The sequence below is a fragment of the Marmota marmota genome, unplaced genomic scaffold, assembly GCF_001458135.2.
Source record: "Marmota marmota marmota unplaced genomic scaffold, marMar, whole genome shotgun sequence".
NCBI classification, from domain to species: domain Eukaryota; kingdom Metazoa; phylum Chordata; class Mammalia; order Rodentia; family Sciuridae; genus Marmota; species Marmota marmota.
In genome coordinates, this window is record NW_025999842.1 from 48510634 (window position 1) to 48535622 (window position 24989).

Consider the following 24989-nt stretch of genomic DNA (forward strand, 5'->3'; position numbering starts at 1 on the left):
ATATATATATATATATATATATATATATATCCCATTTAAAACTGCTGTATTTTTAAGTCAGTGAAATCATTCCCAAAACATTGTCAGAACTTAGTGAAGCTCTTAAAACTCTGGCTCTGGTTTCTTCATCTGTAAAATAGATAACCATAGGCTTGGGCAATCTCTAAGTTCATTAACATTATAGATGACCCTATTTTACTTTTCCTAAACCCCAAACATGATATTGGTTGATATTTTAAGCACAGTTGCTTTTCAGGTTGCAAGGGAAGGAGAAGATATTCCCTAAATCTGTCTAGGAGCCACAGAAATCAAACTGCTTTTCTGTTTCTAAGATCTCCTAATTCAGATTAGAATTCCACCTAAAATTGTCTGTGACTACAAAATGTCTTACCCTTTTTTAAGCATCCTAAAAACATACCTATGGAACATAGGAAAGAAGAAAAAACAAAAGAGAAGAAAGAAACATTTCTTCCCTCTTTCCCCAAAGTACACAGGAATCCAAGGAAACTAATGAAGCAGGCTCCATGGTAGAACTTTTAGTGTGTTACTCTAACAGTTATATGTTAAGAGTCTCTACCATCTGATTTTTGACGTGCAACTTAGAATTTTAAACGTAGCTATTGCCTCTATGGCCTTTGTAATATAAACATTTTATTGAATGTCATAAGAGTAATCAAGATGTGCCATTATAATACAATTGTCCCAGTAGAGCAGACATAAGTGGTTAATATGATAAAAGCTTAATAAAGTTTAAAACTCAGTTCCATATTCAAATATTCAACGGCCACATATAGATATTAACTTCTACACTGGATAGCATAGGAACAAACATTTCTTTACTGTTGAAAGTTCTATTGGACAAAGCTGCTTTAAAGTAGAAAGAAAAGAAAAGAAAAAAGAAAAGAAAGAAAATGAACTTTTTAGGAAATAATGAAAATAAAGGCATTTTCTTCCCTCAGCTAAATAAAGTTTCTACCTTCTATTGATGTCTCTGATTTGCAACTCTAAAAGTCTATTCAAGGAAAATCATATTCCTACTTGCCAATGAGAGAAATATGAAATTTTAATAAACAAATTGGAATGGACATGTCTGTGAGAAAGTCTGATTTTCACTTCTTCTATTCTATTGTATAATACCAGAGTCACAACTATTCTCAATCAATGATTTCAAAGCAAAGCAAAGCAATATAATCCCAAGTCAACAAGAATTTATTAAGACTATGTTAAAATTAATATTTGGAATCATATAAAGCATAAAATTTCTGGAACTTGAATATGAAGTCTGTAAACCTTAGTTATGCCATTATCTACATTTTAAGCTGAACTTGTATGGCAAATAAAGATATAGTGATTATAATGATATGAACTATGAAAAAAATGAAAATCTAAGAGAAATGTATTTGGAAATAAGAATTAGAATTACAGCTGGTTCAATTCACTAATTCTTTTCTTAAACCAGTAACTCTTAATTCCTAGGACAATTTTAGTCATAAACTAGGGTAGAACACCTCATGGAGTAGCTCAGTTCCCTGGCAGTACAAAGCCTGGAAAGACATTCATTCAAATTTAGGTAACTAAAGAAATCATATGGTGTATTCATCCAACAGTCTTTATTAGTTTTCAAGTTTTTCACAATGCCATTTCCCCCAAAATTAACAATGTCTTTCAGAAATCTAATAAACCCTAAAGAACCAAAATGTACATTTAAAAATACAAATATTTAAAAAATTTGGAATTATGAAAATTCCAAAATTCATATCATCTGCCAGGTGAGGATATCAACATGCAAAAGCAACTGATTTTTACAGACAGAGATTCGGGAATCAGCCATTTAAGCATGATTTTATTTAAATGTATGCATTTTCAGATGATATTTTCTTACATGGCTTCCAACTCATTTCATCTGGTAAGTTCAAAGCAAAGGCAAAAACTGCCCATCTATCTCAATAGAAACATTAGACTATTTACTTGGAAATTTACAATAAAAATTTCAAGTCTTTAAAAAAAAATACGAAACTTTGTTTGCTTCTGCAATGCAATGAAACCCAGAGTCCTTTATTTGATAAAAATCTCTATTATCCTGAAGAATCACAAAAGAAGATTTATGTATAAAAGGATTTGTAATGGTTATTTTACATGTGTTCTGTCTTTAAAGCAAAGTACTTTAAGACTGACTATACAATAATAAAACATAAAAATAAAAATAAAAACAATGGCTAAAATAGGAAAGACTGAGAATACAAAGGAAAAGTCATTTGATCACAGTATACATCTATGTTCCTAGGGTGCTCTTAATTGCTATGAATATGAACAATATGTAGCTTACTTGATCTCTTAGAGACAAAAATATAGACAGGGAGATGGGAATTAAGGTGTGAGGAGATTCACCATTTGAATCAAAAGAAAACAATCTGAATATCTCTGCTGCTTCTTCTACCACATCACTTTAACATGATCACATTCAGATTTAATAAACTTGTGTCCACTTTCTAAGACAGGTATATTTCCATTCTCACTACAGTAACTCTAACTTCACTGAGTTACTGGTAAGGATGCTGGCACCTGATTAGACTGAGGTGCTGGAGATCCACTATTTATAGCTTGTGGAGGCACTGCAGCTGGTTCCATCTTGCTAATATGTGTGATGAATCGAAGACGAAGTTTTAAAGCTGGTTTTAAATTACAGATAATCTTCTCTACCTAAGAAATAAAAACACATTAAAAAATACTTGAGGGGCTGGGGTTGTGGCTCTGTGGTTGAGCGCTCGCCTAGCACGTTCGAGGCCCTGCATTCGATCCTTAACACCACATGAAAATAAATAAATGAATAAATAAATAAACAAAGGTATAAAAAATACTTGAATCAAGAGACTTCAACTTTCCATTTAAAAATGATTTACATACATTCTGAAGCAATAAACTATCAAAGGGGTTGGACCAGAAGTTTCAGTATGTGCTGTGTGTATTTCAACAAAAACAGATGTATATATTTATAAAAACATTTTTCTACTTATCTAACTAGACAGTCATCCCACTACCAAAAGCTAGCATAGTTTATAATAGAAATTTTATACATGCAACAATTTGATCATCCTTTTAAAATGCCATCTTCATAGAAGCATTAAGCTTAATTATATTTTAAAGTTCTTTAAATATTCACATATGCAACTTTATAAATAAAGCTAATTTTGATTTTTACTTAAAATTCACACTAAAAAAATTAGTTCTACTTTTACGTAAAATATTTAAGAAATAAATATATTAAGTAGTTTCACTCACTGCTTTCTTAGCTTTACTCAAATATTCCTTGACTTTAGGGGAAAGACGAGTCTGCTGGTAATTTTTCTTTTTTTGTATTCCATGTGTCAAAATTTCTTAGGTTCAAATATAAAGAATACTTTATTTGTTTATTCATTTTTAAAAGAGCATTACTTTATTGATTCTTTTCATGTTCTGTGTTTCAACAAAAGTAGGCACAGAGACACATGTTCTCTTTCTTTCATTAGAGACATGTGAATTCTTTTTGACATTCTTGCCGAGGTATAAAGGAGTCAACGTTTTCCCAAACTCAGCTCCTAGCAAAGAACTCATTAGACTTGAATTCACATGGTTATGCCACAATTTTCCTTCCTGTCCATTAGAGTAAGACATTAACATTCAAGTATTGGGAAGGTATATGAACTTTACCTATCAGCCCCACCTCCTCCCTTCTAAAACAGCCCAGTTTCCATTTGTCACACTAGGAAAGTTGGTTGTGATCCAAGGAGGTCTTTTTGACTTGTAGCCACATCAGATGTACCTCTTCATATGTTGAGTTGAAGAGCACATCTTATTAACTTCACCAAAACTCTTATGCTCTTTTTTGTCATGCAGAACAAACCTAATACTTATTCCATAAGATTTGGATACTTGTCCACACCAAATAGTGTGGACATGAACAATTTCCTAGGATTTTTTTCTTTAGGGTATATATTCCCACATTCCTTGAACATGCCTCATGAGTTAGTCTCTTGACCATCCTGGCTTCAGTTTTCTAGTCATGCAGCAATCTGTTCAATATCCCCATGGTGTGCCCTGATCATTGGGGGAAAGTAGGACCCTCCTTTTACTCAGAACACAACACCTCTCTGGTCTGTTTGTGTCATACTACACTGTTTCTCCCTAACGTGATTATTATTAATCCCCATTTCAGATATTCTATTGCCGATATCAAGGAGAAAAAGTAAGAGCATGAGAAAACATGTATTTTCCTTTTTTTTTTTTTTACATGTATTTACTACCATATCTAGAATAATACACCCTGTAATCTTAAAAGGTCTTATATTAAGGCTTCACCCTTTAAAAAAAAAAAAAAACACAAAAACATTCATCACCTGTTTAAGTTTTCTAAGACAAACATTCAAAAATACATAAATTTAACTTACTTGTTCTTTCACGCTGTCACCAGTAAACATATATTTCATATGATACAGGAAGTCACAGATGGGATCCATGTAATTTAAATGGGTGCTACACTGGTCTACATTTAGCAGCATGTCATAAAATGCCACACCAATCTAGTCAACAAATAATGTGAAATTATTTAAATGGCCAAAGTAGTTAAATAGCCCAACACGATACAATTGGACTCCATTACAAAACCATTAAGTGGGATGGCATGTTTGGTGAGGAACTGTCACAGTCATGTACCTACCTCTATGCATATAGGAAATATGATGCAGCCTGAATTTACAATGAAATCCACAGTGAAACAGTATACTCCTTAACTAAAATTTCTCTGCACAATTTAAGTCATTTCTCTTAAAAGTAAGATTCACTTTCTAGATACCATCTCTTTAATTTCTGGGATAACTGCATTCCAAGATTCTATCTTCTTAGTTCTATTTAGCATTTCTTGCTTTTAAGATTCTATTCCTGGCTTATTTTCTTTTTCTCTACATCTTTCTCTACATAGAAGTGAGTAACTTCATCCAATTCCATCAATATAATTAATTTCTCTGCACTATAAATTCTCAAATGTCCTTCCATATCCTTAACTTTCTTCTCAACCTTGATGATGGAGTATTTCTTCCTGCATCTCCAAGTGAACACATCCCACACCAAACTCATTATAGGCACACTGAGTTCCCCTCTAAAACTCCTTTTAGATCCTACTAAACTGACTTTACCACTAGTGGTTGTGACTGGCAGTTTGAAAGCACTAGTAAAGAAACTTAAATAAATTCTTCACAATTATAACAGATTATATTTTACCTCTATCATACATCGAGTTCTCTCCTGCTGAAATCTTTGTAAAAATGGTCCTACAAGATGGTAGACATAAAGCAATTGGAATTCAGTCTTCACTATAGGAAGTAGTACTTCAGTGAGAAACCTAGAATTTGAAGATAAATATCTTTTATGAAATCAGTGGAAATCTTTGAATTTTGTTAATACAGTATTTACAAAAGTAGTAAAGGTATTTACAAAACTTGTAATTCTTTCAAAGTTCCTTCTAAATTTGATAAAAATATTTCTAACTTATCTCACATTTCTCACTGGCTTTTACTTTGTTTATTGAAATAAATTACCTCAGATTTAAAAGTTATTCTTATCAGTACAACTATTGACCAACAGAAGGTAAATTATTTGAAAGAAAAAAATAACACTTAATCTCATGTAAATGCTGTTCTCAAGAAATTTGAATCTAATTAATATCAAATTTAAGGTCAAGAAAAATAATCAGAAAATCGGCTGATATTAGCCTTTTATTTCAAAAGGCAGCTGTTGGGATACAGTGTGGAAATAGCATGCATTTGACTAAGCATCCTGAAACCATAATGGAAAACTAGACACCAAATTATTACTTGCACATACAAGTTAATTTTAAAAAATAAGTATGAAATAAAGGAGGCTTTCTGATTAACCAGGGATTCTACATAGTTAAAACACTTATTTTGCAAATTAGTCTCATCTGTAAATGATTTTTAAAAAAATAGAAAAACAAAAGGCAAATTTGTTTCAGAAATCATACTTACTTTGGAATGAGTGAAAGTTGTCCAATGCTAGAATGGTGCCATACAGCATGTGCTAGAGCTAATGTGTAGCTACAGCTCATCTCAGAGTAGGACTGATGACAAGCAGTGAAGTCAAATAGGCGGAATGGATAACCAACCCACTCTGTTTCTGATGTCAAGCTGCGACTGCTGATAACACTCACAATTCGATCATGAAGGACAATCCAATATGGTTCCTTTAAAATCAGAGGAAAGTGGATGAAAAATATCACTTACCCATCATTTGACCCCAAAGCCTATAATACTAATCATTTCTCATACTTTAAGGTTTTCTACCTATCCCACTACGTTTGTGCAACAACGCAGGTTTTGAAATGCAGTTGGGTGGCTTTGTAATTGGTCAAATTAAGTTAATAACGAGCTGGGGGAGAAATGTCTGTCAGACAGAAGGTTCCACACATGTGTTTGCCTGGCTTATTTAGTACCAGACATTTACCAATAGTTACTACACAGACAACACTAGTACATGTATAAAATTCAGAAATAAATTCATATATTGTGAAGGTGGTGTGAAGAAAAAATGACCCACAAAGCTGCATAATCAAACAAGTTTATGGAGCACCATGTTAGACAACATTATTCAAAGAATCAACAGAAAATTACATGGTGCAGACTATATACGAATGGAGGTCAGAGAAGGAAGACTTCACAGGAGCTGGAAAAGTCAGAGAAGGAGGCCCTAAACTAGCAAAGAATAAATGGGCTTTTACAGAAGGTTATGAAAGGAAGAGTTTTGGCATAATATCTTATTCACTAACATATCAGAAGATTTAAAACATGTCTGTTTCTATCAGTATTATTTGCATGAAGAAAGGCTCTACATACCTAACATATTAAAGGGCCAAAGCAGATCAGATCCTAATGTAAAAACTAAAATTGGATAGATAAGGTGATACTAGAATATGCAGAGATCTGTTAAGGCACATTTTCATTTGATGCACAAAAGGCAAGGAAAAAAATGGAGTCTACAATATAGACTTTTTTAATATGAAAAATATGAAACACTAACTTGCATGACGTCCTTGTATAAACTCATCCTCGCTGTATTTCATTACTAAATATAAATTACTATTATTAACTCACTAGTAGGCAGTGAAACCAATTGCTCTAGATTAAATCAATAGGCTCTAGATATCTTAACATATTAAATGGCCAAAGCAGGTCAGATCCTAATGTAAAAACTAAAGTTGAATAGCTAAGGTGGTACTTGAAGATGCAGAGAACTGATAAGGCACATTTTCATTTAATGCACAAAAGGCAAGAAAAAAAATAGAGTCACTATAGATTTAATGTGAAAGACTAAAAAATGTGAAACATTTTATTAATTTGCATCATGTCCTTGTATAAAACCATCCAAGTTGTGTTTCATTACTAAATATGAACTACTATTATTAACTCACTGGTAGGGCAGTGATGATCAAACCAATTGCATTCATCCATGCTGTAATGTTCTCTCTTGGTACCAAGGGCTGACTGCAAGTGGATGAAAAAATACAAATGTGAAATTACAAAAACATTTTATATGAATGAAAACAGATCTTATTTTGAGAACACATACAATTCAGAGGATTGGCAACTGATCCACTCCAAATAAACAATGGATTTTCTTAGTGAATAAAATTTTGATATATACAAAAGCCATTAAGGATTTTTTTTCTTTTGGAACTAGGGATTGAACTCAGGGCATTCAACCACTTAGCCACATCCCAGCCCTATTTTGTATTTTATTTAGAGAAGGATCTCACTCTTCTTACTTTTTTGTTTTTGGTTTGTATCCTGTAATAATAATTGTTGGCTAAAAACACTATTTCACTTTATTTATACTTCTTTCAATCTTTATCCTCTACTTTATGCTAATCTTTCAGAAAATCTTTTTGTTTTTGTTTTTATTTTTGTAGTGCTGGGGATCAAACCCAGTGGCTCAAACATGCTAGGCAAACATTCTCCCACTAAGATATATTCCATGCTCCTGAAGATCCTGAAAAATAATTTTTAGTGACAAGTTAACATTATTCCTAAAGGTCAAACATGAAATAAAGAGTAGAAGTGCAAACAAACCAGGCCAGGGCTCATTCCAATACATCTATATCCATTATACCTACATCACGAAGATGAGATCAGGAACCAAAGTGCATTAGCCAAATATTAGCCAAAGTGCATCAGCCTTGGGGTGGGTTGGAGGGGGTGCAACAGGTTTGTCTAACAGTTCTAAATAAAATATCACTCTCTTTACAAACAAACACAATCTTATCGCATAAAATAGTATACATACCTTTTCAACACGACATTAAGAAGGGCATTTCCAACATCTTTGCCTGAAACTGCTAAGGCCATGAGCTCCACACAAGTAACATGCAGAGCATGGGCGGCAGGGTTGGGAAACTCATTGAATCGCCAATCACAGTTTGGGAAGGGACCAGGAGATTTGCCGGCCATTGGTGCAAACAATTAAAGCAATAACAACTTAATTATGTTGAGACTGACACATCTGTATAACGATTTATAAATTTTAAAATGTTTTATATGTAAGCACCTCATTTGATTATCAGTTTATCTGATTGTGAGGTGCCAAAAAGTGATTCATCTATAGTCAGATTTAGAGGCAAACACAAATAAATTTGACATGACTGAAATGTATTGATAGCAATCATTTGATCAAACACAACATACAAATGGTTGGTCTTACAGATGGGTTATTATAACGGGGCTACTGCAGTAGCTATAGATGTTAACTAAAGTATCCCTGGGTTTCATCAGCCTATTTCTTTTAATAGTTACAGGGCAAGTGTACATAAAAATTATTTTGTAATGAGTAATTATTTCACCTCAGGAAATAAATTCCTTTGTTTAGCTCATTCATGTAAATTTCTCCATCTAGTTATTAGTGGTATGGTACATATACATACTACATATAATGTGCTGATAACTGAAAACATGAAATCAAAATGAAAAAATTAAAAAGCAAATATAGCTTTTTCACTAAAAATTAAATTTATTATTTTGTATTAATATTAACCTTTTAAAAAGTATTCAAGAATTTATTTAAAGAAACAGGACTATGTACTATAGTCCTGAACAGTTACATGTACTACAATGTATGGTACATTTATTTAGAAATACAGTTTTTTAATTTGAAACCAATTTCCATAAAATCTGTTTTTAAATGCAAATATCAATCCTACCTGGCAGGATGGTGCTAATGTAAAATTTCAAAACCCTTACAGAGGTAAAAATCAATTGATTTTTTAAATAAGTGGAAGCTGGGCACAGTGGCATGAGCCTGTAGTCTCAGCTACTGAGGGGGATAAGGCAGGAGAATTGTTGAGTCTAGGAATTTGAAGCCAGCCTGGGCAATACACCAAAACCCAGTCTCAAACAAACAAAAAACCCCAAATTGGAATATATTAAAATATTACGTTAGAAAAAAATTTGTTCTCACAAATCAAAATACTTTTATTTTTGGAGAGTCTGGAAAAATCACAATAAAAAGGATATTATCTACTAGTCTGCCAATTAATTTGCAATAGTAGGAGTCATCTGGGACCCATGGATTGTCCTCCCGTGGATTCATAGCATACTTCAGGTAAGTGTCACTTAGACACCAGCCCTGTGGTCGATTATCCTTAAGTGAACCAATGATTGCATGGACAAGTTTTCGTTTGAGATGATCACGGTTTCTCAAGTACATTTCATAATAGTGCAAAGTATTATACAGGTAAGTCACTGGCCGATCTGCCAAAAAGAAAACAGATCATCACAATGTCTACTGCGTTACTGAAAACTGTGAAAAACAAGATTATTAAAAAACTCAGAAGATTATGAAACGATTTCAGGAGCTAGGCAATTGCATTCAATAAATACTTCAATCTTAAGACAGACAGAGGCTCCCAATAATACACATAGTTTGCATTTAAGGCTGTTCATTCTCTGAATTAACAGTTCTACTTCTGGAAATTCATCCTGCAAAAATGACATATGGCAAAACTGTCACTGCTGTCCTGTTTACACTAGCAAAAGATTAGAAATAACCTAAAACAGTCATAAACAAAAGACTGGTAAATTATTGCATATGTGAGCAGTTTTTATGTACTGATACAAATAATGTCAATGCATGATACAGGAAGAAGAACATGGTACAAACAATAGTTTTGCCTACAGAGAATGAAACTGGCTAACAAGAAGACAGGAATGGGACTTCTCACTGTATACACTTCTGAACCATGTGCATGTATTACTTAATCCGGAAGAAAAGTATTTTTTAAAGGAATACCCTCTTGAAATTCACACCTGTTCTGTAGTGCTAATACAATCCATGCTTCTGCTTTAGAGGAAGATATCTTAAAAATGAAGAAGAAAATCAGCTCACCAGATACATATACTTTGTTCCCACTGTGGCTACTCTAAGATCTTCACTCTTCTATTGCTGACCCAATCACTCTCCAGATATGATGCTTAACTAGAGTTAGAATAGTTATTTCTTTCTTTCCTTCCATATTTTCCTATCAAGTTCTATTCCTTCTTTCTTGACTATTTGTCCCTTGCCAACATCTTTGTTTACATACTAATAATACATACCAATTTTTGACATGTCACTAATGCCATCCTTCTTCCAAGGTGTGCTAAAAACTATAACTGGCCTTATCTTTCTAACACAGTGATTTTCATGCCATCATCTTACTCAGTAGCTTCTGGCAGACTATTATCTTCAAGTTACAAAATCAAAACTGGCATTTAAGGTACAATCTCTCTTTCCAGTCTTATTTTAAGTAAAAACATTCTCAATTAAGAGCAATAAAACAATTTTTCTTCAAATATGCCTTGTTTTTCTCCATGATTTTCCTAAATTATATCTTCTGCTTAATCATATGCATCAAAAATCAAATACCACCCCCATCAAAGAAACTTGTTAATATCTGTTTAGTTCATAGTAACGTTGCTCTGCTCTAATACTTTTATTTATATTTTTATGTCATATTTTATACTTTATGATATCACCCCCACTGTACTTACTCTTAAAACACTTCACAAAATAAAACATTTAAAATAAAACCTTTAGAACCACTATTACCACATGGTCATGCACAGTCATGCTCATGTAAGTATTAGATAGAATTAAAATTTGAAAAAGCTCACCATGAAATTTATATAAGCCTCCTAGGTGATCCAGTAGAGTTTCTAGTGATTTGGATACTGGATACAACTCTAAAAATCTGTGAATTACTATATCAAATACTGGAAGGAATCGGAGACACACATTTCCAAAATAAATTGGCAGATAGGGGGATTGAATCTGCACAGGAGGATCAACTTGTTCCGCCAGGCCCTCAAAATACAGTTTTTCTGGATATTTCTGTGGAAATGAGGAGATGGTAAATGTCTGAGGCATCTTTTAAAAATTCTCTTAAAAAAGCTAAATAAAACTGAAAATAGTGTTTAGATTTTTTTTTTTTTTCTTTTAAATAAGGTACTTTCTTTTTTGGTACTGGGCTCATGCTAACTACATTCACTGTTCCACCGAGCTATGACCCCAGGTCCAAAGAGGAAATATTTTAAATTATACTGCTTTATACCTTCTTCATTATATAAGTACTCAAATGTCTACTAAAACTCTAGTTTCAATATATTCTTTGTTCATTAGACTAGAGTCAGTTTACTTCCATATGAACTAGAAAGAAAACAGTAGAACCACAGAGAAAACAGCCAAATCAATTAAGCAAATGCCTAAGTATGGCTTTAAAAACTAAATAGAATGAGTACCTTGTGATAATTCATGTGCTTGGTATGCCAGTCATTCTGTAGCCAGTGCTCTGGGGAATTTTCCTTCACAAAGTCACTTACTCGATTTCTAAAGTCATTTGGTTTGAGTAACAGCAACTGAATTATGAAGTAACAAACCTGGGCTTCATTTCCTTCATGACTGCGCATGGCCTTTGGAGAACAACATAGAAACTGAATGAAAATGCCCAATCTATGCAAAAGCATTGCTCTGCTACTTGGTAGTCTAAATTTCCAATACAGCAATATCTATCATTAGGATTTCCTTAGATGTCTAGTCTATCACAAAACAACTGTCACTTAAGTAAATGTGTGATCTCTTATTTTCCTTATGCCTCTATTTTACCCTTTTATTTTACTGATTTATAGATTTACCTTGTTTCCCCTAAAATATTATAACTATCTTTACATTTATGTTCCACAGCTAATGTCAAAGAACTAAGCCAACTGAAATATAACCATCATAGCAATTTTTAAATGTGCATTATTTTCAACCTGATTCAGTCTTCTCTTCAAATTTTGCTTAAGACAGACATCAAGTCTGGAGACAAGAAAATATTTGGAGAATGTTCAGTGACTATGACTGTAGTTAAAGACTGTAGCTACCAGAGTGAAAAGAAATGGTTTTATTAGCTCTCTGCACAGAAATGCAGTAAATTTTTTTACTACTTGCAACACCTAGAGGGAGCCACTCAGTGTTTAACTGTTCATATTTTACAGTATCATAAGACCAGGACCATATTTCTACACTTCCTGTGCATAGAACAGTAGTTATCCAAAACACATTTATTAAATGAATAAATAAGAAATTTAGGAAAACTCTGATTTTTAAAAATGAAATGAAAGCAATGGTTGATTGTAATAGAAATCCATTCAATTCTCTGAAGCAATATTGAGTAGATCAGTACAAGATCTATCAGTCACACACTTTGATCCAAAACAGAATAAAAGTATCCAAACAAAAAAAGTATTCTTACCAGGCAGAGAATTAATCTGTCCAATGTAACAATGTTATATTTCCATACCATGTCATTAAGAATTTCAATGCACTTATTAAGTTGCTGACCTCCCGCTGAGGTAGAAAACTCATATACCAGGAAATCTGCAAATGTTCTCACATGGGCTACCAAGGCCCTGGCTCCAATTCTCTCTAATACTCTGGAAAGTACAGAGTAAAAAATAAATTCTATTGCTATATGGATATAATGGTTTGCCAAATGGAATGCAAATTTTGGTTCTTGGCTTACCTGTAGCCAATCTGATTAATATGATCTGTGTCCAAGAGCATTTTCCAGAGAAGACAAAGGAAAAGAGGAGGAGAGCCTTGTATGGAAAAGTGGGTAATGATGTCATTTTCATTGGTCATAGACTTCCACTTCCTATACTCCTCTTCAACATTTTTTTTCAGATTAAAACGACTTTCCTGAGGTACATTATTTTGTTTGAAGAATGCCTAAAAGGAACACCAAAAGTTTTTCACTGATTATACTAAAAAGAAAATTGGATATGGGGTTAAGAAACAAGTTCTAGATTTGGTTTTCACAGTAATAAACTAAGTGACCTCAAACAAGTCAGTACTTAAGGGTGGAATTGTATCTGGAAATTACGTAGGTTTGACTAGATTTTAACTCAAAGGTTCCTTTTCTGGAGATTTCCTAAACAGAAATTCCAAGCAAGTGTGAATTCGAACTTTCCGCAATCATATGTTACTAATCTTAGAAGGGGTAGAGGGATGAGAAAGAAACATATCTACTCTTTGGTTATACATCTTAGTGTCTCTATAAGGAAGAAAGGAAGATCCACTACATTAGACTTCTCAGAGTGTGGTCCCTAAACCATCATAGTAATTACTTGAGGTAAAGTATTTGTGTAATTAAGTACAGTGTCACCTGGATCTTACAAAATAAATTTTTTAGGCCCTATCCAGATCTACTGAACCAGAAACTCAGCAATGTGTAGCTTAGCAAGCCCTCCAGGTGAGTCTAAAAGTTTGAGATCCACTGCTATAGTCCTACTAGAAGTTATGAAAACAAATGTTCATTGTGCCTTAAAATTTCCTCTTAAAAGTAGAAGACAGATTGATTATAATAGGTACATAGTTTTGCCGTGACTTAAAAAAAATTCAGTTAAATATAGCATATATGCACTCTATAAAACTCCATTAGATTATATTTCTCTCCATTTCAATTCTATGAGAAATTTTTTCACATGTTAATTTGTGAGATTCTAAAAATGTTAATTATTAAGATGAAGCCATAACAATCAAATTTTCAGAAACATGTCAGGTTCTAGAGTAGGATGAGAGATTCTCAAGAGATTCTGGAAATGGAAGTATATTAAAAAAGAAATACATGCTAATTATCTCTGGACGTCACCAAGATTAACTCCCCAGAATGACACTGTGAATGGCAAAAAAGATTTCATATATACCCAATATGTCATTCAAGACCAAATTACCTGTAGTGGGCCTGGAAAACAGCTAAGGGTATGTGAAGCCCAATTATGAGGAGTAAAACTCATGATGGTCTGAAGTATGTCTTTACACCAAGTTCCCTGAATTGAATCAGAGCCTGTAAAAAAATCTAAACATACACAAATAGATGTAATCCAAATGTAAGTGATCATATCCATAACTCAAAGATACTATAGAGAACATAATAATTATGTACATTCAAGAATCTCACCACAGTGTATTCATTGCTTCCCTAGTTATGTTCCATTTAGGGCCTAGCTTTTCTGAGTTTATGAGTAACTTGGATTATCACATTAGGAAATATGCACAAAATTAGAGTACCAGCAAAAGAACAGTGGAACAGGCCACCACTACTATTCATCACAATGATTTACAAGTTTTTTATTGAACCAAAGGAAAAGAACTGAGAAAGTAGATGTCTTTTCTGGTGATTGAAGCAACTATATACTATATGCATATATATCTTTAAATCAAAGAGGCTTATTTTATATAAAATAATATAGTTTGCATAAGTATATTTGTGGTTGCTAAATTCAATACCCCCCCTTTTTTTATAACCATTTGGAAAGTGTGGCCTGCTGACTTTTGGGGGTCCCTAATGTTCTTTCAAGGATTGTGTAACATCAAACCTATTAAAATAATAACACTGAGATATCACTGGCTTTTTATGTGTCAATGTAAATATTAATGGTGCAAAAAACAATTTTGGTAAAACTGCTGTTTCTCAGTACAAATAAAATAGACCACCAGACTATAAGCCAATAGCCACTGTATTCATCACAATAATTCTCAAGTGATTAAAAAAAAGCAGTGCCAGTTTCACTTCAGGTTATCATCAATAAGTTACAATATACTTTTTTTTTTAAAGTTACAATATATTTTTTAAAAAGCTTGCAGAAAGGATTTTAAATGTGCTTAACACAGAGAAATGACAAATGTTTAAGGAGCTAAATATGCCTAACCTAACTTGAATATTACACAATATATACATATATCAAAACATCCTGATACTCCATAAATATGTATAATTTTATGTGTCAACTAAAAGTGACTTAAAATGACTATTGTTGACAAAGCTGTAAAAATTATTAACTCTCAATGTATTTTTAATATTCTATATGAATGGGAAGCATTAACAAAGTGTTACAAACTACAGGGTATCTTGAGGTAAAGTATTTGTGTAATTAAGTGCTGAGTTAAATTAGCTGATTTTCAACAAATACATGAAAAAATGCTCACCATCTCTAGCAATCAGAGAAATGCAAATGAAAACTACTCTAAGATACCATCTCACTCCAATAAGAATGGCAGCCATTATGAAGTCAAACAACAATAAGTGCTGGCGAGGATGCGGGGAAAAAAGTACACTCATACATTGCTGGTGGGACTGCAAATTGGTGCAGCCAATTTGGAAAGCAGTATGGAGATTCCTTGGAAAGGTGGGAATGGAACCACCATTTGACCCAGCTATTCCCCTTCTCGGACTATACCCAAAAGACCTAAGAAGAGCATACTACAGGGACACAGCCACATCAATGTTTATAGCAGCACAATTCACAATAGCTAGAATGTGGAACCAACCTAGATGCCCTTCAATAGATGAATGGATTAAAAAAATGTGGCATTTATACACAATGGAATATTACTCAGCACTAAAAAATAATAAAATCATGGCATTTACAGGCAAATGGATGGCATTAGAACAGATTATGCTAAGTGAAGTTAGCCAATCCCTAAAAAACAAATGCCGAATGTCTTCTCTGATATAAGGGGGGTGACTCAAAATGGGATAGGGAGGAAGAGAATGAGAAGAAGACTGCCACTAAAAGGGAAGAGAGGTGGGAGGAAAAAAGAGGGAGAAGGGGAGTTGCACAGAAGATGGAAGGAGAACCTCATTGTTATACAGATTACATATATGATATTGTAACGAGAAAAAGAAAAAAAAAGTGTGTCACATTAGATTGAATAGAGAGAAAGGATGGGAGAGAAGGGGAGGAGTAGGGAGGATAGGAAGGGCAGCAGAATAGAACAGACAATATGATTGATGTATGTACATTCCATGTATGTATTATATATCAAAATGCATTCTACTGTCATGTATGATTAAAAAAAAAAATAAAAATTTAAAAAGAGATAAATTAGCTGATTTTTTCATGGAATTTCAATTTCACTTGAAAGAACATCTGGCATAAAGCTATAATTATTCAGTCATAGACTGTAGTAGACATCTTCTTGGAAATTAAAAAATGATCCTGTTTTTTCAAACAAACAACAGTATATTATCAATGATAAAATTTGATGTTTCAAGTGAAAATTAGAATATAGGAAAACTTCTCTTCAACACCATGAAACAGTTTTCCAAAACATGGAGATTTTCTTATGAAATTTGTAGTGATATTAACAAATGTAATTTGCTGACAGCAGATAATAAATTATGTTAACATGTGCTAGAAATACATAACTAAGTGAACCAATATTTTCTAAATGACCAATTTACAAAATTAGAAAATTCACATGAATTATTACTATTCTTCAATGTATGAAATAGGCCAATGGATTATAGTCCAACAATGTACGAAAAGTTAACTGAGAGGGTTTTGGGTTTCACATTGCAGTTAACCTTGAAGAAACTATCATGTGTCCAATTTTGCTGTGATGTCAAAGAATACTCACAATTATCTGAAAAAAGGTATTAAAATACTCTTCCCATTTCCAATTCTGTATTTGTGAGAGGCCATACTTTCTCCACTTACTTTAATTAAAATAACATTAGCATATCTAAACAGATGAAATGTAGAAGCAGATGTGAGACTCCTGCTATCTTACTTTATATCAGACACTAAAGAGTGATGCAAAATGCAAAATAATGGCACCTCTTTCACTAAAATCTTGTCTATAAATAGACTTTTGTTTTCATAAAATATTATTACTTATGTTCACATGTAATCAGTTTATTCTTTAATGAATTAAAATTTTTCCTTTAAATACCTTAGATAGTAAATATTCATAGAAATAATCCATAAGCAGTAACTCTTTGGGAATTCAAAAAGTTTTTTTCTAAGATTATAAAGCAGTCACAAAATCAAAAAACTCAAGAACCAGTACTTAAAAAAGTATGTTTTTAGTATGTTTCCCCACAGTAGTCAGCAGAATGACGCACTCTTTTATGTGTTGTGGTTCACAGCAGTTAGTACCATAATCATACCTGTTACATGAGTTGCTCTGGCTAAGGTCAATATCAAGGCTCGGTTCAGTTCTTCAGATTCTGCAGATAATACTGTTTTGGGATCACTAAGGAAACGTGTAAACTGTGGCTGTACCTCTGAGCTACCTAATGCTGTTATAAGCCTGAGAGCGGTGCTTTCAACACTGAAAAAAGGGCCAAGAAAAAGAAAAGTGAGGAAGGTGCATATATAAGTTCAAAATTAGGAAATTAAACCTAATTCTAGGTTAATTAAACTGTAAAAGCATGAAAACTATAAATTTTCCTTCTTTGATTAAAAAAAGACCCCTCTTTTATATGAGAATGAGTGTTGCTTAATTTGTTAAAAAGACCTGAGGTACCAACTTTTAAGAATGAAAATCATCTAACATTTTCATATATTTGAAAAGAGATAGTTTGTAGCAAGTAGGACTAAAAACTTTCACCTGGATTTTGAAAATTTTGAAAATTAATCTTTTTATTTGAAATGTACTTTCAGTTAAAACAAAATCAAAATGTTACTTTAACCATAATTTCAAGTACATTTAAGTCCAGCATTCTAAGGTGATAGGTTAGAACATAATAGTAAAGGCCTTGAAGTACTCAGTTTTAGACCAAAGATCCTGAAGCAAGGACTCAACTATCCTTTTCAATTTCTATTAATAAACCGATCCTCACGCCTACACTAGAAATACCATACTTCAGAAGCAGAGGAATTTCATGACAAATGAACTAAAAAATGATAAGGTGAAAGATCAATTTCTTCATCTTCAATGAAGTTTCCTATAAATCTTAAGGAAAGGAAGGCTTCACCAGGCTCACCAAAGATGGAGTTGATTCTGGTTTGTTTGTGCAACTGCAGCCAAAGTATGAAGATGACTCAGGAGCTGAACTCTGTAATGAGGCTGAATGTGGTGCATCCGGTAGCTGAACATCTCAAGAAGTGTGTGCAGGATCCCCCAAGCATGAGACTTGAAAACAGTTGGTAAGAGCTGACCTGGAGCAACAAGATAATTTAAGCTATGCATTAAAAGATATTTGAAGAAAGTCACACTGGGTAAAATGTATGTACAGATATGACCACAAAGATACACATATACACAATGATCATGAAGACACACACACATATACACATGTATATTTTTCATTTTTTCTCCTTATTTTCCACTCTATTGTATGGAAAAATATCTAGATCCTAATTATTATACCAAGTTAATTTTTTTCTGGAATTGGAAAAAAGAGATTCAAATTAATCTGGGAAAATGAGACAAGATATGAAAGATAATTATTCTAACCTTTCTCACTTCTTAGTTATTTTAAAAATTATTTTCAAAAAGTTTTAATGTTCCCAATTTTTTGAAGTATGTGGTTCACTTTTCCTTTTTGAGTGCTGGTGACAGAACCCAGGGCGTCATGTATGCGATGTAAGCAATCTACCACTGAACTGTGTCCCAAGCCTAGGTTTATTTTTTTTTTTAATTATTTATTTTTTAGTTGTAGTTGGACACAATACCTTTATTTATTTATTTATTTTTATGTGGTGCTGAGGATTGAATCCAGGGCCTCACAAATATTAGGCAAGCACTCTACTGCTGAGCCACAACCCCAGCCTCTAGGTTTATTTTTTAATACCAAAAAATTATATCATATTCTCCTTTGTTTTCTCCTCTCTCTCAAGAAAGTTATAGTCAACTCTCAGTTATGTGGAAAGAGTTATTAAATTTAAATTGTATTGGTAAAAATTAGAATCACCATGAATTAGAAAAAATACTTCTAATTAGAAAATATTACTTAGAACTGCTAACAACTAACAGACATTATATCACATCTTTTGCAATGAAGACTAACTCCTTACTCACTGCAGGTAAGACTCAGTACCCACCACAGGACCATACTATTGCCTTTAACCAGAAACCACCTGCAGGAGGATATGGATCTTATCTATCATCCTGCTCACTGCAACCCATTACACTTTTCTTTCTTCTTCTTTGTTTTAAAATTATATGTGACAGTAGAGTCCATTTTAACAAAAATTATAAAGGCATGGAATATATCTTATTCTAATTAGGGCCCCAGTCTTGTGGACGTACATGATGGTGGGATTCACTGTGCTGTATTCATATATGTACATAGGAAAGTTATTACCCTTTTCTTATAGTTTAAAAATATAATTCATTCCCCTGACTTCACAACTCCTATCCCTTTTACTTGGCTATGGTTTTCTCTATAATATGCAATAACTGACACATTGCACATTTCACTTATTGGCTTTATTGTCTGTTCTCCCCAATAGCATGGAATAATACCCACTGAATTAATGAATGAGTTAACAGTTATAAACACCAAAAAGTCCTGTCTTACTGATAAATCCTTTGATGCCCAAAGACTCTATTTCCATATAGACCAATAAACGACTATAAGTTTCCACTAGCGCTGGAGCCAATGCCACACTGGACTTTGCATGAGCAAGTTTTATCACTCTCGTTGCAATGCTGTGAATAAGGCTGAAGATAAAAAAGAAAATAAAATTAAAACCCATACTATTTACATAAATTCAGGTGCTACTATATTTATGGGTTACTCAACATTATATCTGAACTGACATGATTTGAATGGACTTGACTCATTTGACACATTTAGGTTGTGCAGGACACTTGGAAATGATGCACTGCACAAATGGTAACAACTCCAGTTTTTATGGTGCTTTCTAGCCAGGGGTGTATGTATTTTCCACATGCATCAAGATACCCCTGCTCATGGAAAAATAAACTTTGGGTATAACTCAAAGGAGCATGTTTGATACTTTTAGTCTACTTTTCTTTTCAAATATGTAAATAACTACAATTGAGAAATTAAGTAACTTTTGTCACAGAATTAATAAATCACTGCTAAAACCCAAGCTCAAATGGCAGCACCATGAGATGGAACCCTGATTCTCCATTGTCCTCAGTCTCCTCCACAAGCACATGCTTTCATGTGCACTGACATCGGGCTTCTCATTTTTCTGTGCAAGCCTTCACTCATCTACATTCTCAACCTGGCTCCTTGAGGCACTTGAATTTCTAGAAGCATACCCAATAGAGCCTTTTATCTTTTGAAAAACATGACAATTTGAAAAATAGTCCTATTAAAAACCTTAAAAATTTTACATTCCTGGACCCAGCAATTCTACTTCCAGAAAATTACTTAATAAAAATGTAATTTAAAAAACAATTTAAAATAAAATTATAGATGGTGAAAAGACTAAAATAAAGATAGTTTTCATCATCTTCTTTAAACTATGAAGACATTGCAAAAAAACCTTAATGTCCAACAACATGGAAATGGTTAAATCATCATTTAAAGTCTCATAAAAAGCTTCTTTTGTAACAATTTAAAACATGCATTTGAAAAAATATGGACCTGAAAAGGTGTCTGACTGATTTTTATTGAAAATACACAATTATAAAATAGCAAAACAAGGAGGCTGGGGTTGTGGCTCAGTGGTAGAGTGCTCGCCCCAGCACAGAAGGCACAGGGTTCAATCCTCAGCATTACAGAAAACATAAATAAATTGAAATAAAGGTGTTGTGTCCATTTAAAACACTTAAAAAAATTGGGGCTAGAAATATAGCTCTGTTGGTAGAGTGCTTGTGTAGAGTGCTTGCCTTGTAGGCCAAAGGCCTGGGTTCAGTCCCCAGCACCAGAAGAAAAGAAACAACAACAACAACAACAACAACAACAAAAATAGCAAAACAAAGAAATTCATGTATTTATCCACAGGAAAAAGAAGACTAACAATATATACAAAATAATTCTACAATGCTTATCTTTTATGGAAGGATTATGAGCAATTATTTTCTTTGATTTATTTGTACATGCTAGAATGCCTATATAATTAACATTCATTTTGTATCAAAATATATCTAATTATTTTTTAAATGTGCCTGACCATAAAACACATACATACAATCATGAAACCAAGGTTTGTCCTATACTGGTATCAATTCCCAGACATGGGGCAAAAAAATTAAATAAAAGGAATATACCTCATTTTGGCATGAACTGTCAATGAATCCAGGAGGTTCATTGGTAAGGGAGTTATAGATGCAGAAGCCAAACAGCTTGTTCCTGGGAGAGGTATCCTCATAATTCCATTTCCATAAATAGTTTCTACCAGAGCTCCCATGGGTAATGTAAAACATTCTGAATTTGTAGAGTATGCATTACATAACAAGGCAATCTTATAGTCATTCATCTGTAAACTTTTATTTCTCAGACTCTGCTGTAAGAACCTAAAAATTCACATTCATTAAACAGGAAAAAATATAAATAATTTCCATGAAATTGACATGAATTTTTTAAAAGTTCAGTTTTATGCAACTGTCTACTAATACTATCTCTATTACCATAAGTATTATAATTTCTTTCAAATATACTGTAGACATACACACAAGTTTGGTTAACACTTCAGAAATTTGAATGATTAAAATTTAAACAATTAATAATATTTGTTAAGTATATACTATGTATACAGCAGTGGATTAGGCTGTTTCAGAGAACTAACTCAACAAGTCCATTAACGAGCCTTCTATTTCTTATTTATCTGCTTAAACATAATATATGACTTCATTATTAGTATCATTAAGAAACAGTATTTTGTAAAATGAAAGCCACATGAGGCATTGAGTATGACTACCCTAAGTCTCTTACAAAGAGATTTACTAGTCCTTTCAGAAAAAGTTCTAGGAGGGAAGTTCAGCTATTCTTAGAACCCTGCACTGAAGCACTGTCCTATCTAAAAAGGACACTTTCTCTTAGTCATCCTACCTTTGGAAGACATATAGGGAGCATGCTAGCCATGCCAGCCAGATCAGTTCCATCAGTCTTGTCAGCTCAGGGAGTGAAAGATGTCCCTGTCAGATCATGCTCAAATCCAAAGCATTTGAGAAATTTTGAAATATTTTCACAATAATAACAGCTAAGATAATTCAATTAAATAAAAAACTTTAAAGTAAAACATGTAAAAGCAAAGATCAGTCTTAAAAAATTTTTAAATTCAGCTAAGCATACAGCAGGATTGATTAATCTTCTAGTTGTTTTCTGATGCAGTGACTGGTCAATTTCTCTTGCTCTGACATACATATTAAATATTTACTCTAACCTTCATTGAGTAGGGGGCATTTCCAAACTTCACACAAATACTGAAACCATTTTAGCCTATACATACATATTAGCCTATAATCCACTATCTAGTAAACTGAAAATTAACAATCAAACAACAAATAACTTACTCATGGTGAAACTTTAGTGAATGAGGTATTGGAATTTGTAGTGTGGAGTTGTCATTTTGGGCTTTTCTATTGAGATGAATCCAAATACAAGTCATTGCAAAGGCATGAGTTGATTGGGGTTTGTTAATATCAGGAACTGGGATACACTGCAAAATAACAATTAATAACAAACAACATTATTATTTGCATGTTTTAAACTTGCCAACAAAGTAAAAAAAAAGTTCATAAGTTCTCAGGCAAGCTTTTCCTTTTATCTCAAAGGATTCTCAAACAAAAATCATTTAAAAATTTTTATTTTTTTAAAAATTAAACACATTAATATGAAATCTTACTAAATGTGATAAATATACTGAAAATATAATTTCTAAGTCTCATAAATGCTCTTTTAAATTGTTTTTTAATTAGTAAATAAAAACACAAAAATCATACACAAATGTGTGTAGAGTACTATGTGATATTTGATATTTGTATACATTGTATAATCAGGTTAAACGTATTTCCTTGAACATTGATCATTTTTTCAGGGTAAAATACTCAAATTCATTCTAGCTTTCTGAGATATACAGTATACAATCACCATCTGTAAAAACATTACTGTGAAAAAAGCAAAAAAATTATATGATCTGAAGAGAAAACAGAAGATATGTAAACACCCTACTGAGCAAGAAAACACTAAGACTTCTTACTCCTATCTAACTGCAACTTAGTAGTCATTGTTCAACCTTTCCCTGGGCCTCCTGAAAGCATATGTTCTTTTTGGAACATATAAAAGTCTAAGAAATATGAAATCTAAATGACTATCACTAAGCATATTGAATATTAAATGACTACAATAACAGGAAGTCCAGAACTTGCTTTAAAATTGTCTAGAATTAACAAAAAAGGAGGAAAGTTGAAATAAAAGTATTTTTAGGTGATGGGTACATGAGGGTTTACTGTTCTATTTACTCTACTTTTGTATTTAAAATTTCCCATAAAAAGTGTTTCTAAAGAATGGCAACCACAGAAATAGACCATATTTTACTCAAATATTTTATATAATAGACCAGGGGGTGGGGAGTACTGAGGCTCAAATGACAAAGAAAAAATAGATTTTAATAGATACTTTTGTTACTGGCCATTCAATGATGTGTACAGATTAACACTGTTAGTGCCTTTTATTTGTATTTATTATTTTTGAGGCAGGGTCTTGCTATGTTGCCCAGCCTGGTCACAAACTCTCAGGCTCAAATTATCTTCCTTTCCTTCCCAAGTATTTGGGACTACAGGCATGTGCCACTGTATCTGGCTTTTATGTTAGTACTTTTTAAAACTTTGAATGTAGAACAAATGCTTGCTACACTACACATTCAATTGCGATTTAGAATAAATTTTTAGAATCAACCTAGTTCAATTTCTTTATTTTAAATAAGTCAACTAGTATCAAAAGAGATTGAATGCCCAATCCACGATCACAGTTATTTACAGAAATAAAGAGAAAAAACTCCCCCAAATCCAGTGTTCTTTTCATAAAATTATAGTAAAATTCTTAAATATAAATTAGATGTAATTATTCACTCATCACATTGTTAACTACTCAGTAAAACTTACTTCTTTTTCTGGGTAGAGAAGATCAAAGAGCTTCATGACAGGGAGAAAATCAGCTAGAGCATTTTTCTGAATACTTCCAGAAATGAATTGCAGGAGAACCCACATCAAATGATCTCTGCCTTTGATTAGTCCTCGCCCTGCTAACTGTAAAAGATGTTAAGTACAAATGTACACACAGCTAAAGAGTCGGGTGTAGAAAGTTGTGGGTTTCCCCCCCTAAAAAAAAGAAGAGAAATGTTGGTATACTGGTTTAGATCTTAAATGTACCCTAAAAATCCATATGCTAAAGGCTTGGTCCCCAGATGATAGCACTGTTTTGGAGATGGTGAAACCTTTAGGAAGTGCACCTAGTGGAAGAAGTAAGTTAGATCACAGAGGTGAGCCCTTGAAGGGGATACTAGGTCCTCAACCCCTTCCTGGGTGCCATGAGATGAACAGGTTTCCTCAGCTATTTCCTCCCAATCATGATACACTTGCTTTGCTGCAGGCTGAAAGGTAACATGTACTGAAACTGTGAGCCAAAATATCTCTCTTCTCCTTATAAGCATGCTGGCATAGCAATGAAAAGCTGACCACACACATGGTTTTTATACTAGAAATTCAATATCCAACTTTGGTGT

The 24989-nt window shown here is 33.0% G+C and overlaps 1 protein-coding gene across 2 annotated transcripts in view; it reads right to left on the reverse strand.

Moving 5' to 3' along the window:
• Positions 1 to 1588: 1588 nt before the first annotated feature.
• Positions 1589 to 24989, reverse strand: part of Med23 (mediator complex subunit 23) — a 41517-nt gene continuing 18116 nt past the window's right edge. For both annotated transcript variants that reach the window (XM_015501294.2, XM_015501289.2), the window contains 18 exons: positions 24370 to 24513; positions 22780 to 22925; positions 21535 to 21780; positions 19868 to 20010; positions 18329 to 18503; positions 17510 to 17673; positions 14289 to 14413; positions 13079 to 13284; positions 12809 to 12989; positions 11814 to 11984; positions 11190 to 11406; positions 9552 to 9788; positions 8329 to 8494; positions 7457 to 7529; positions 6018 to 6232; positions 5254 to 5374; positions 4425 to 4556; positions 1589 to 2700 (listed from right to left, as the gene is read on the reverse strand). In XM_015501294.2, coding sequence (XP_015356780.1) covers positions 2533 to 2700; positions 4425 to 4556; positions 5254 to 5374; positions 6018 to 6232; positions 7457 to 7529; positions 8329 to 8494; positions 9552 to 9788; positions 11190 to 11406; positions 11814 to 11984; positions 12809 to 12989; positions 13079 to 13284; positions 14289 to 14413; positions 17510 to 17673; positions 18329 to 18503; positions 19868 to 20010; positions 21535 to 21780; positions 22780 to 22925; positions 24370 to 24513 — 3030 coding nt within the window. In that variant the 3' untranslated portion in view covers positions 1589 to 2532. The remainder of the gene's footprint in view (positions 2701 to 4424; positions 4557 to 5253; positions 5375 to 6017; positions 6233 to 7456; positions 7530 to 8328; positions 8495 to 9551; positions 9789 to 11189; positions 11407 to 11813; positions 11985 to 12808; positions 12990 to 13078; positions 13285 to 14288; positions 14414 to 17509; positions 17674 to 18328; positions 18504 to 19867; positions 20011 to 21534; positions 21781 to 22779; positions 22926 to 24369; positions 24514 to 24989) is intronic.